Consider the following 14,002-nt stretch of genomic DNA (forward strand, 5'->3'; position numbering starts at 1 on the left):
AGTATACTTAAGATTTAAGAAGTGTCGCCTGGCCAGCGTTACTCAGTGGTTGAGTGTCGACCTACGAAACAGGAGGTCACAGTTCAATTCCTGGTCAGGACACATGCCTGGGTTGCAGGCTCGATCCCCAGTACGGGGTATGCAGGAGCCAATCAATGATTCTCTCCCATCATTGATGTTTCTATCTCTCTTTCCCTCTCCCTTCCTCTCTAATATCAATAAAAATGTATTTTTTTAAAAAGATTACAGCCCTAACCGGTTTTGTCCAGTGGATAGAATGTCGGCCTGCGGACCAAAGGGTCCCAGGTTCCATTCCAGTCAAGGGCACATATGTAGGTTGCAGGCTCCTCCCCGGCTGGGCCAGGCCCTAGTCGGGGCTTGTGCTGGAGGCAACCAATTGATGTCTTTCTCTCACATCGATGTTTCTCTCTGTCTTTCCCTCTCTCTTCCACTCTCCCTAAAAATCAATGGAAAAATATCCTCGGGCGAGGATTAAAAAAATAAATAAATAAAAGAATTACAAAGTGTCAATGAGCCCTTAAACAGTCTGTACACCTTTCTGCATCTACATTTGTGGTCATGTGGTTGGTTAGCTATGACTTCTAGCTACTACCATCATTCCAGCCTGAAGCTGAAATTTTACCCTCTTGTAATTCATTCTAATAATTTTAGGTGGGCTTCAGAAATGAGTAACAAATATCCTTATACTTTTCTTTTTTTAGTCTCCAATATCCCTCCAACAACACACACATATATACCTTTTTTCACCTGAATAGCTTCATATCCTTAGAAACACAACCCAAATCTTAACTCTCATGAGATAAATTTCTCAAAACCCTGTCTCCCTTGCTGAGTTTCACACTGGCAAGAATTCCAAGACATTCTCTGCCTATCTCTATCAGTACTTACCACACTGCAGTTAAACTATCCACCAGTTTCAGCTTTCCCACTTGACTGTAAGCATCCTCAAGGCAGGGAGCATTGTATCTATCCCTTGTGCTCTATCAATGCCTGGCCAGCAGATGCTTAAAAAAAAATGTGTGATGAAGGAACAAGCTAAGGTTTAAAGAGAAAAAAAAAAAACCCTTAAGAGAAAAGCACATGGACTTTAATGGGCTGATAGTCTTGGCTTTGTCAAAGTTTGAGGAGTTTGCTTTTGCTTAGTGTTACTGCTTGGTTTTAGCTTTCTATACCTCCACTGAAATGTTTAAACACTTTCTTCCCTCTAATTCTTTTAACTATTCACTAGTTTTTGTTTACATTTTGTCTTTTCAGCCAAAGTGTTAGCACAACAAAGTGAACCCTCTTTCCTACTACTTTTTTCTCCCATAGAACCTAACCCAACACATAATTACCAAAAAGGAAGAAATCTGCCCCCAAACCTGGTGTGAGTTAAATTTTTTTGTGATGTTATTTATTAGCATCTCCTGAAAAGTATCTCCTAATAAAATGTTTGACCAATTTTCAGAAAGACTTTAATGAGATTAAGATTTCTTCCATAAAGCTTCCTACCCAACCTAGCTGATTACCATTAATCCTTAGTCATTTTTTCACTATTATACCTCTTTCCTTTTCTGTCTTCAGCAAGAAAAACTCTGACTTGGCCTTGAAATAAATACTTGACACATGCTCCTAATTAATTTTTCTGAACTTATTTTTTACAAAGTTACTACATAAATGTTTATTGAACTAATACAAAAATTTAAAAGACTGCAGTTTTTATAAATGTAAAAATTAACAACATAGTCAAGCTTCTCTGGGATTTGTAACATCTAAAGACATTAAACACCCTTCTATTGAACATTTGCATTTTAGATGACAATTAAGCAACTACAGAATGACACAGTGGACAATGATGCCAATCCTTTACCATCTCTTGCCCACAGGATTCCTGTGACAGCCAGAATGTGCTTTGAAAAGATAAAGAAAAAATTGTATGAAACGGAAGTTAAATATTTCCATGTCTATCAAAGCTTATATGTCACCAAATTCGCAACAATAATAAATCCACGTCTTGATATAATTATGTTCTGTTTCATTTTTCTTAAAATAATTACAACTCCACTTACTACACAATTACTTATGACAGTTCAATTTCTTATAACTCATTTTATTTTAAAGCAGACCCTTACCAGTTGTTTTGTTTTTAAAAATGTATATATAGGGCTTTTTAAAATAGCCCTGAAGGGAATATCCCAGAGTTTAAAGAAATATATTTTCAGAGTCTTATATCATTAAATGACTTGATTATTGTTTCTACTATTTTCTTATCTGAGAAATTCAAAAGCCATTTATAGCTGACATTTAACAAAACATCCTCTATATCTCTAAGGTTAATCCTTCTTTCAAGGGTGCAAAATCAAGTAAGCATATATTAAATAATATTTTAATTAGGTATGTGATTTAACATTTAATGAGAAAATCACATTAAATATTAACAAGGAATCCTAACTTCATAAATGTCATTACTCAGCAGATACCAAGAAATGCAGAAAAACCTACAATATTTAACAAAGATTATATGCTAAAAAATATCCTACATAATAAAAGCCTAATATGCTAAGTGTCCGGTCATCCATTCAACCAATCAAAGCATAATATGCTAATGATATGCTAAGGGTGTTCAACCGCTGGCTATGACGTGCACTGACCACCAGGGGCAGGTCCTCCAACTGGTAAGTTAGCTTGCTGCTGGGGTCCAGCTTATCGGACTGAGCGAGATGGGCCGGACACACCCTGTAGCCCTCCCACAGCACCCCCCTGCCCTGCTGACCCCACCTCCGATGGGCCTCCATTGGGGCAGGCTGGCTGGACCCCATCTGTGCACAAATTCGTGCACTGGGCCTCTAGTATAACATATAAATATACAATTAAGTGCTAAAAATGGTACTTCAAAATGGAGGGTAGGTAAAATCTTCATAAGGTATCTATTTAACACATAATATAAAGTAACAATTAGGCTATTTATACTAAAAATTAGGACCAGAGTGCAACACAGCATACTTGCAAAGGGAAACTTGGTCTAGAGGAGAGCAAGGAATCTAACTGCACTAACAAAACACGATATTGTTTCTATGTTCATTGTTCTGCAAAGTAGTTCCATAGTTTTCATCAGATGATCAAGGGTCTTAACCCCCAAATTGTTGAGTATTGCTTTTGACCTTATTTGTGAGTGTTCAACAAAAAGAAAGCAGCTTCCCACACAGTAAGTGAAATGTAGTATTTCACGAGCTGTAAATCAGATAAACCTGTATTCAAATTACATAACTTCTCTACTCCCCATTTCCTTATTTGTATATGAAGGTGTCATACGATGAAACAATATAAGGCATGTGCCGCACTTAGTAAAGTACCTGGGACATAGTAAATCACTCAATAAATGTTAAATATACACCTGAGTTCAAATCCAGTCTCTGTCTACACTTACTAGCTAGGCAAGATACTCCACCTCTGTGTCTGTTTTCCCAACTAATAAAGGGGATATAATTATACTTACACTCCATACCTTGTTACAAGGATTAGATGAATTTGTACAAGTGAAATGCTTCGAATAGTGATTGTTGCATATGTATATAGCAGTTATTTAAAATAGAAAATAAGAGGGAATCTTTAAGCCAAACACTAGGTTTGTAAATTTACTACATAAATTAAGGTTCACCTCTTTAGCATGCTACTTAAACTATTAACATAATGCTTATAAATGTTATATAATAACATGGAAAATTATTTACAATACAATGTTGTATTAAAAAAGAAAACTATCAAATTGTATAATCATTATAATTTATACTGTTTCATGAAAACCAAACTCTATTGTTAGGGAGTAAAAATAACATATAGACTCCTGGCCAGTGTTGCTATGTGGTTAGAGTGACAGCCTGAGCACCAAAGGGTTGGATTCCTGGTCCCAGTTGGGAGGGTGCAGCAAGGCGACGACCAATTGATGTGTCACATCAATGTGTGTTTTTTTCCTCTCTCTCCTCTTCCCCTCCCTCCCTACTTTCCACTTTCTCTTACAAAATCAATGGGAAAAAATATCATTGGGTGAGGAATAACAAACCAAAAAAGAAAAATTTACTTTTTCTTCCAAGAACAAACTACTGATATACACAACACCACGACTAAATCTCAAAATAAGTACCTACTGCATGATTCTGTTTCCTATTATAACTTTTATATAAAAGTCTAGACATTATAAATGCATCTGTAATGACAGAAAGCAGAACAATGGTGGGTAAAGATAGAAAAGAAAGATTACAAAGAGATACGAGGAAACTTTTTTGGAATGATGCAAATGTTAATTTTCTCGATTGCAGTGAAGGTTTTCATGGATATATATATGTTAAATTTTACACTTTAAATAGAACTTTAGATATACTTAAATCAAAGGTAGAGTATGTATTGTATATCAAATATGCCTCAATAAAGCTGTCTTTCAAAACAAAGTATAAACAAACAAATCATCAGTTCAATTGGTGTTATTTACCATTGGGGGAGGGGAATAGATTGTTATTCTCTGCTGGATTATAGGACAATTAAGTAGATTTACATCTAGCTGGACACCATTACCTAAGGAGTGTGGATCAATTCATGCTAAATTCTGTCTCTGTGCAGGGGTCTTCACTGACATGTTGACGTATTCAATGCTTATCGGGACTTGGCAAAAGACATAAAGTGTGATTTTCTAATTAGATGACCTAAAACTATACGATGACAGAATCAAGACTTTATAAAGCATAAGCTAGCTAAAAAGGATCATGAAATGCTACATCATTAAGAAGTAATATATTCAAATTAAATAATTTATTTATAGAAATTTTTCATAAGTTAACAGTACACTTCTTCCAATCCCCAGAATATAGACTGCTGCTTCTTGTAGTAAAGTCATTGTTTCAGAAAAATTTTTGTTAAAAAATTTTATTAAGTTTATCTCTGCAATTACATTAAAAATACTGGGTCATAAAATCTAATTTCTCTAAATAAAATATTTAATACAAAAATATACAACATGGTAAAATTTCATAGTCCAGCCCTAGCCGGTTTGGCTCAGTGGATAGAGCGTCGGCCTGCGGACTGAAGGGCCCCAGGTTCGATTCCGGTCAAGGGCATGTACCTTGGTTCCGGGCACATCCCCAGTGGGGAGTGTGCAGGAGGTGGCTGATTGATGTTTCTCTCTCATCAATGTTCTAACTCTCTGTCCCTCTCCCTTCCTCTCTGTGGAAAAATCAATAAAACATATATTTTTTTAAAAAACACAAAAATTTCATAGTCCATTTTTCAGAAGCGTGCCAAAAGTTACCAATGAAAAAATTTCAAATTATCTCATGCCTCTTTAATTCTGCCATTTCCTCTCTACCAAATAATATATATGTACTGCCCTTAACACATTGCGTACCGCATAGAAATCTCTAAGACATACGCCAGGGACCACACGTTTTTGGGCAAACTGCACGTTATTTAAATCATCATAATGCACTTTAGGTGTTGTTTTTCAATAATTGTAACATTTTTATTTACAAAAACAATTAAAGTTCCTAGTACTTTTTTAACGTATGGTACTGTGTAAAACATTTTCCTCTATGAAGAGGGACCAAACAAAATTTACATAAGTATCTAGATTCGCTCCTTTTTCCATGGGCGTGAAAAACGAGAATACTCGTGAGCGGTCCTTAACAGAAGGTGCACGAAACACGAGAAAACTCCTGAGCGGTAAGAAATGTGTTAATAGAGTTTAAAAAAATATTGGCTTTATTAATTTTTTGTTGATATGATCAATCACTCTAATACAATTATGGTTAATGAGAGGCCCAGAGCATGAAATTCGTGCACGGGTATGGTCCCTAGGCCTGGCCCGCAATCAGGGCCATCTTCCCCAGCTGCATGCAGCTGGCTCCGCCCCCCCCCCACCCCCAGTTCCCCATTTGCCATCAGGTGATTGAAGCCTGCCGGACAGGGGGAGGAACCAAGAAGTCGGTCATTCTGCCCACTCACCGGCCCCACCCCCACTGTGGGTTGCCCTCTGTGTGTGGGCGACTGGTGGGCCAGGGACCTTGGCCTGGCGCCACCTGCATCCCCTGCTACCCAACCCCGGTTCCCAGTTCGCCAGTGGGCGATTGGAGCCTGCCAGCCAGGAAAAGGGACCGAGAGGCGGTCAGTGCACCTCATAATGACTGGTTGAGCGGTCGTTCTGGTCTTTCCGCCATTAGGGTCAATTTGCATATTACCCTTTTATTATATAGGACTAGAGGCCCGGTGCATGAAATTCGTGCACTGGGGGCTGGGGGTGGGGTGGGGGGGAGTTCCTCAGCCTAGCCTGCACCCTCTCGCAGTCCGGGACCCCTCATGGGACAGCTGGCAGTCAGACATCCCTCTCGCAGTCCTGGGCTCTTGCAGTCTAGGACCCCTCACTCCTTACCTCCTGCCTGCAATGGAGGCAGGAGAGGATCCCATCACTGCTGCTATGCTCACCAGCCATGAGCCCGGCTTCTGGCTGAGCAGCACCCCCCCGCGGGAGCTCACTGACCACCAGGGGGCAGCTCCTGCGTTGAGTGTCTGCCCCCGGGTGGTCAGTGTGCATCATAGCAACCATCGTTCCGCGGTTCGGTCAATTTGCATATTAGCCTTTTATTATATAGGATGAGGGATAATGACAAAAGTATCCTACTCATCTCTGATAAATGATCCAAGGAGAAACTTATATAAACCAGGCTAAAATAAGTAAATAAATAAAAACATGTAACATGAAGGCTTTATAAAAGTTGAGTCCTACTTTTGATACTTCGAGTATCAGCAGAGAACCTACCTAAAATGGCCGACACAAGAGCATAAAGTCGCAATTCAGACATAAGTAAAATCTTACTTGCATAATTTTTTACAATTAGCCAGGAGGTGTATTTGCCTTTCAAAGAATTTAACCAATTCAATTAAAGTAACATATGGACAACATATGCTGAGGCAGGAGGAGGTGAATTGAGCATTAGCCTTTATTTTATGACACAGAAGTGATACTAATGGACCCAGACCCTAGAGCAGCGGTTCTCAACCTGTGGGTCGCGACCCCTTTGGGGGTCAAATGACCCTTTCACAGGGGTCTTCTAAGACCATCGGAAAACACATATATAATTACATATTGTTTTTGTGATTATTCACTATGCTTTAATTATGTTCAATCTGTAACAATGAAAATACATCCTGCATATCAGATATTTACATTACGATTCATAACAGTAGCAAAATTACAGTTATGAAGTAGCAACAAAAATAATTTTATGGTTGGGGGTCACCACAACATGAGGAACTGTATTAAAGGGTCGCAGCATTAGGAAGGTTGAGAACCACTGCCCTAGAGGAATAATGATATTTATATATATATATATATATATATATATATATGCCTAAGCGACCAATACAAACAAACGACCAGTCGCTATGACGTGCACTGACCACCAGGGGGCAGATGCTCAACACAGGAGCTGCCCTGAGTGGTCGGTGCACTCCCACAGCCAACCTCCCCTCGCCAGCCAACATCCCATGGTCCCTTCCCCTGGCCAGCAGGCCCTGATCGACCAATCGGGGCCAGGCCCCAGACTGCAATGGGGAACCGGGGGTGGGTGGCAGCAGACGTGGCCCCTTTCCCAGGGGGGCCGAGGGCTGGCTCCCTCCTGGAACCAGCGGCCAACCTCCTGGGATCCCTCCCACCTTGTCCTTCCCCCCAGCTGGCAGGCCCCAATTGGCCCAGCCCCGATCGGCCCTGATCCCCGGCCAGACCTAGGGACCCCACCTGTGCAGGAATTTCGTGTACTGGGCCTCTAGTCAATATATAATCTCAGGACTGAGAAAAAGGGGAACTAAGAATGTCAAAACACCTGGTCAACCACTGTCATACATTCAGTTAAAGTATACAATATTGTAAAGGTGCAGTAGAACACTTAAATTACTAAAAATGAAAACAACTGATCAAAAAATGAAGACTATCATATTTCAGGATTTTTATGTATTTATTAATTAATTTGAGAGAGCGAGAGACAGACAGAGGGAAGAATTCGTGCTCCACTCATTCAAACATTCATTGTTTGATCTTGTATCTGCCCTGACCAGGGACCAAACCCTAAATCTTGGCATACTGGGATGACTCTCTAAACAACTGAGCTATCCTGCCAGGGCTTACCGGTGTTATTTTTTTCTGTGTTTTAAGTTCTGTATAAGCTATTTTATTCTAATTTTTTCACTTTATAATATTAGCTTTATCTATGCTATTTGAAACATTTCTTAAATAATAATTGGTTGTACATTATTAGTAGAATTTAATATTCATTCAACATTTGACAGATATTTCTTAAGTTTTTAATGTGTGTCAAGCATTATTCTAGGTGTTGGTAACACAGTGAGCAATCCAAACCTTCAGTCCTCATAGAGCTTACCTTTGTGTGAGCTAGAAATGATAGGAAAAAATATATAGGCTATATTTAGTGGGTAGTAATAACTGCCTTGATGAAAATGAGGCAGAATAAAGGGATGGAAAATGACTGGACATTCTACTTTAACTAGGGTTCTCTGGAAAAGTAGCATTTAAGTAGAAACCTAAAAAGTGAGGAAGTGAGCCTTGCAGATTTCTAGAGAAAGAGCATTTCCAGTACAAAGAAGAGCAGTGCAAAGTCCCAGAGATAGCAACATGGTTAATGTGGTCTTAGAACTGCAAGGAAGCGAGAGTGGCTAGAATACAGAAAGGTTAGAGACAGAAATCCAATAAGTATGTGGAGCATTATAGACCATGGTAAAGATTCTGGATTTTAATCTAGGTGTGACAGAAAGCCATTGGAAACTTAAGAGCAGTAGGTCTGAATTTCCTTTTAAAAGGAAGTAGCTACTATAGAAAGAGTAGACTATGTTTAGAGTGGGTATTTGTGTTGGTAAAGTGGAAGCAGGGAGACCAGGTAAAGGAAATTATTGTAATAATACAGGCAAAAGATAATGGCTTGCTCTACAGTGGTAGCAGCAAAAGAGATGAGTAATGGATTTGATCTATATTTTGAAAGTAGAATATGATATCTTGGGTGTGGGATGTGAGAGAACGAAGACCAAAGGGTGATGTCATGGATCTTGGATTGAGCAACAGAGAGAATGTGGTACTATTTATAGAAATGAATACTGGGAGAGGAATGGGATTTTGTTGAGAAAAATTAATATATGTAAACATTATTTAGGTGAGGAGTAGTTCTATCCCTTCCAGCTTAGTGTCACTTCCAAAACAAAGTGACTTCTTCCTTTACCTTATAATAGCACATTCACATATCTAATCAGATTCTTAACCTGATGGATATCTGTGAAATTCTAAAATTTTATTGTAAATACTGGGTACACGTTCTTTTTTTGAGGAGAAAGCATTGTAACTATTTTCAAATTCTAAAAATAATTCATATCCCACAGGGGTAAGAATCATTGCTTTATCATATAACCTTAAGATTATAATTATTTATTTACTCATCTCCCTCACTACACTATGAGTTTCTATAAAGCACCCTGTCATATTCCTAGGAATAAGCAGTATAATGAACTAAAATATTTAAAAGATATGTCTACCTCTCCAATTCTCCTCTAAATTCTCTCAGGCTCACTGATAGCTGAAATCTGCTTCTAATTTTATTAACTTCATCCTCTAACTTTTAAATTCCTTCATTTATGAATCTGAACCAATCATTTGACATAAAAAATTAAATCTCCCAATGTTCTTTTCCAAACTTTCTGTATTTTTACATGTAGAGAGGGAAAAAAGTAAAATAAAAAAATTTTGTTAAAAAAGTAACTTTAATTTTAAGAAAAGATACCCAAAAAGAAAATTAAACCTCACAGTGTCCTAAAAGAAATCACAATACAAGGCCAAAGGCAAATATTTATGAAAGGAAAAAAAAGAAGAGAGATTATCTATGAACCGGGAGGTCACAGCTTGATTCCCTAACAGGACATGCTGACTGGATCCCCAGTGGAGGAAGTACAGGAAGCAGTTAATCAATGATTCTCTCTCATCATTGATGCTTCTGTCTCTCTCTCTCCCTCTCCCATCCTCTCTGAAATCAGTAAAAAATATATATTTTTTTTACAAAGAAAACAGATATACAAGCCAATCTATCTTATCATTTTTGTTTCACCACTTCTTAAATTAAGACAATGGGGAAAAGGCCTATTTACTGCATTAAATTATATACATCTAATTCTACTTAGGATTTTATTGAACCTTTTGCCAAAACATCTATCACATGTCTATCAAACAAGCATTGCCTGTAGTGTCAAAGGCTCACGTGGAGAAACAGATACACAATATGACCAGCTGTGAATCACTCACCGCGCTGTACACCGCCGAGACTGCGGGTGCGAAGATCCGGTCCTCCAGGGGCTGCTGCCCAGGTCCTCTGGGGATTCTACAGAGCGAGTTAAGGGTAAGAGACCTCAAAAGTGGACGCTTTAGCAGTAAGAGAAAATTATCACCACCAAATGCTGTCAATGACCCAAGCTTTGTCACCCAGGGGTCATACGCTTAATTCCCCCAGAAACGGGAAAACAAAGTATTTCAAATATCCTAATGTAATTAGATCAATCTCTCCAAAAGTGATTCCCATGATAAAACATTCCATGGAAACTCAAAACAAATACAATTACACAACAAGCCTCCAAACTTTAGGCCTATGATGAAAATCTACCACCTTTCCTTTCCATAGAAAGAGACTAGGGAAATATAAGCAGGATATTCAGAAAGGTAAGACTAATTCATCAACCTGGAAATTGCTAACAAAGGCCCAGTCTTTTCGATAACTACACAGGAATAGAGAATACCACAGTTTCCTTGTTTTTCTATTTTAGCTATTTTCCCTCATATCCACCCACCATTTTTAAAATGAGGCTCTCCATATAGTTTAGTTTAAAATGTGTCAGCATGTTGTCAAGACATTCTGTTAAAAGACAAAAGACTATCATTTTATTTAGCTCCAAAATTTGAAAAATGTAATAAGTTCTTCTATCTGATAAGGTGATTTTTTTACCTCTTTAAGAATGACAACCAAAAGACCAGCACCAAAAGATTAACAGCAATTATCTCTGGATGGTAGGATTACATAACTGTATAATGCGCTTTTTCTACAATAAATATAAATTATTGCCCTGACCAGTTTTGCTCAGTGGCTAGAGCGTCGGCCTGTGGACTGAAGAGTCCCAGGTTCGATTCCGGTCAAGAGCATGTACCTTGGTTGCGGGCACATCCCCAGTGGGGGATGTGCAGGAGGCAGCTGATCGATGTTTCTCTCTCATGGATGTTTCTAACTCTCTATCCCTCTCCCTTCCTCTTTCTGTAAAAAATCAATAAAATATATTTTAACAAATAAATAAATAAATAATAAATTATTTACATACTAATTTCAATGCATTTTTTAAAAAACGACTATGTAAATGTAGTAAACCCAAAATGAGAGAATCCTTCCTTCATTGTAACTAATATTTTATACTTCTCATACTATGTTCCTTTCTAATTCAATTAAAGAAGTTTGAAAGACAGAGTGACAGCTGCAGATCATTTTATATGAATGATCACAAGTTGCAAAAGTCTGAAAGAATCATTAAAAGTGAAATTCTTTATATCTAAATAGCAACAGTTTACTGAGGTGAGAGAAAAAAACAAAAAAAATGAAATCCTATGCTTTCGTCATTCAAAATTAATAACCCTATAACAGTCTCTTGACAGTTCTTTAAACTAGCCACCTCAGACAACAGTTCAATGCACTGCCATCATCCTCCATGCATGAAGAAGTGATTTAAATGCCACAATGAGAAATAACAAAGCTAAAGCAGGTCATTAATAAACTGCTTCATCCAAACTATATATATGTTTGCAATGTAGAAACATAAGCCTAACAAGTTTCAGGATACAAGTACTTGTCGATTATTTCAAAAATAAGATTACCCTTGGCTGAAATAAAACTTCCTTTGAATTATAGCTCTTCATGGTGGTCACATGAATAACGAAAAATATGAGGCCATTCTTTCTTCTGCAAAGCCAACTGCTATTGCTTTTTCTAGCTAAAGCTCTCTCACCAATGAGTTATTAGTACTATGGCCCAAAAGGTGAACCACACCACTTAAGAGAAGATTAGGGCTTCAGATTACTATTAGTTACTTTATTGGCAAACAATATTTAATTGTAAGATTTCTAAAGAGACAATCATGTATTTCGCCAACAGTCCAGTTAACAAACATTCTTTTTCCTTGGCAACAGATAAAGAATATTGATTTCATTTGCTTCACTCTCTGAAAATGACCAACAGAACATTGTGTGGGACTGATAAATGAACTGTTTCTTGAAAGAACATTTGGATAAAAATAATTATTTCAAAACAAAAACACAGTCCTATAAAAAGAAAACTAAAAATAGAAGTCAGAAGATGTGAATCTAAAGCATACTACAACATAACCAACCAGGTTATCTTTACTGAACATGTTATAGTACTCTGGTAAAATGCAGTTCAGCAAGATGAAGTAAGTTACCCAAGTTAACAAGGCTAAGTACCAGGCCAGGTCTCCCTGTATTCTAAAAAGACCGTGCTCTTCTATTACATCAGTGGGTACAAGGGCAGAAATACTATATGTAAAAAAAACAAAAACCTGATCAAAATATGGTTGCCCCTATCTATAGGACAAAACTAAATTAGTATTTCATCTCATAAAAGAGTCAATGGAGTGTCTAAAACTGAAAAGTCCCAAATTCTTGGCCCAAGTTGAATCACCTTCGTAATGGCAAATGACTACTCACTATTACAGATGGGGAAGGTAATGCAAAGAAAACAAAGAAGCTTACTTTACAGAGCAATTTTCTCCTTTAATCTTAGTGGTTATGGCTGCACATCTTCATAAGTATGATAAAATCACTGAATTATACAATTGAATAGTGTAAATTATATGATATGTGAATTATATATTAATTTCAAAATAACAATATTTTAGTCATTTGCAACTTGGCTGGCAATCACCGTTTCTACTTAATAAACCCACACAAATCAGTATAAAATAGGCACTGCTAGGCATTTTCTCCAAAAACAGGTCAATTCAAAGAAATTACATGCATGTAGAGTTCTTAGACTACAGCATACTTCCTCCTAATTCTGCCAGCCCTTAAGCTTATTACCAGCTCTCACCAACCTCTGTATCTCAAGCATACATCATTGGACACTTATTTCCCTTTGAGCTCAGGGTAACAAACAGCTTCTCACAGCACCACTTAGAATTCAATCAATGAGCAGTGTAATATGCATGTGCTGTGCTCCAGAACACATTTTTATTTCTAAAACCTCATGACTGAACTACAGTAGCACAACCACTTGACACTTCTGGTTCAAATTGCTGAATTACATATCATTAGGAAATATAAGGAAAATCGTTAACAAGATTAGACAGATAGTATGTAATAACTGAATTAAGACTAATTAGAAATATGAATGCAAAAAAATTCTAATTCTACACACTTTTTCTAAAAAATATTATCAAGACAACTTTCAGAATTAAATAAAATTTGAAGTTTAAAGAAAATTAAAGTACAATAGACTTTAAATGGATTATTAAAGTACTCACTATATACTCTACACATTAAATGTCAATTAAGCTGATAAAAAAATTTCAGCAACCAAATTTCATCAAAGAAATCCAGGATCTCTGGGGAGATTACATAATGATCTGAATGTTTCCTAATTATAACATGAAGGAAAGAAGGGACCAATTTTTTTTTTTTTTTTTTAGGCACAGATGTTTACTGAAATTTCATGAATGATAAACTCTCCTGAGGAGAGTTTTAGATCAATGACAATCATAACTGACCTTGGGTTTGACTCGTAGTCAGTAACTCCTCAAAAGGTAGATTTTGACAAGTTAGAGAGCAAGTAGTGAAAGTCAAGAGTAATCTTCCTCCAACTCGCTGAAACACTTATGCTCCATTTACAACTCCCAGCTGAATGTTCCTAAACTTTGC

The 14,002-nt window shown here is 37.3% G+C and overlaps 1 protein-coding gene across 10 annotated transcripts in view; it reads right to left on the minus strand.

The window, feature by feature from the left end:
* EIF4G3 (eukaryotic translation initiation factor 4 gamma 3) overlaps positions 1 to 14,002 on the minus strand; it is a 271,609-nt gene that overhangs the window by 201,843 nt on the left and 55,764 nt on the right. For 6 of the 10 annotated variants that reach the window (XM_023758373.1, XM_023758372.1, XM_023758369.1 and 3 more), the window contains exon 1: positions 1,871 to 1,889. In XM_023758373.1, coding sequence (XP_023614141.1) covers positions 1,871 to 1,873 — 3 coding nt within the window. In that variant the 5' untranslated portion in view covers positions 1,874 to 1,889. Of the gene's footprint in view, positions 1 to 1,870; positions 1,911 to 10,339; positions 10,416 to 13,851; positions 13,873 to 14,002 lie in introns of those variants that run through there. The other 4 variants (XM_023758375.1, XM_023758374.1, XM_023758378.1 and 1 more) reach the window with 3 other exon arrangements.

Source organism: Myotis lucifugus, unplaced genomic scaffold (genome assembly GCF_000147115.1).
Source record: "Myotis lucifugus unplaced genomic scaffold, Myoluc2.0 scaffold_128, whole genome shotgun sequence".
In the NCBI taxonomy this organism is placed as follows: domain Eukaryota; kingdom Metazoa; phylum Chordata; class Mammalia; order Chiroptera; family Vespertilionidae; genus Myotis; species Myotis lucifugus.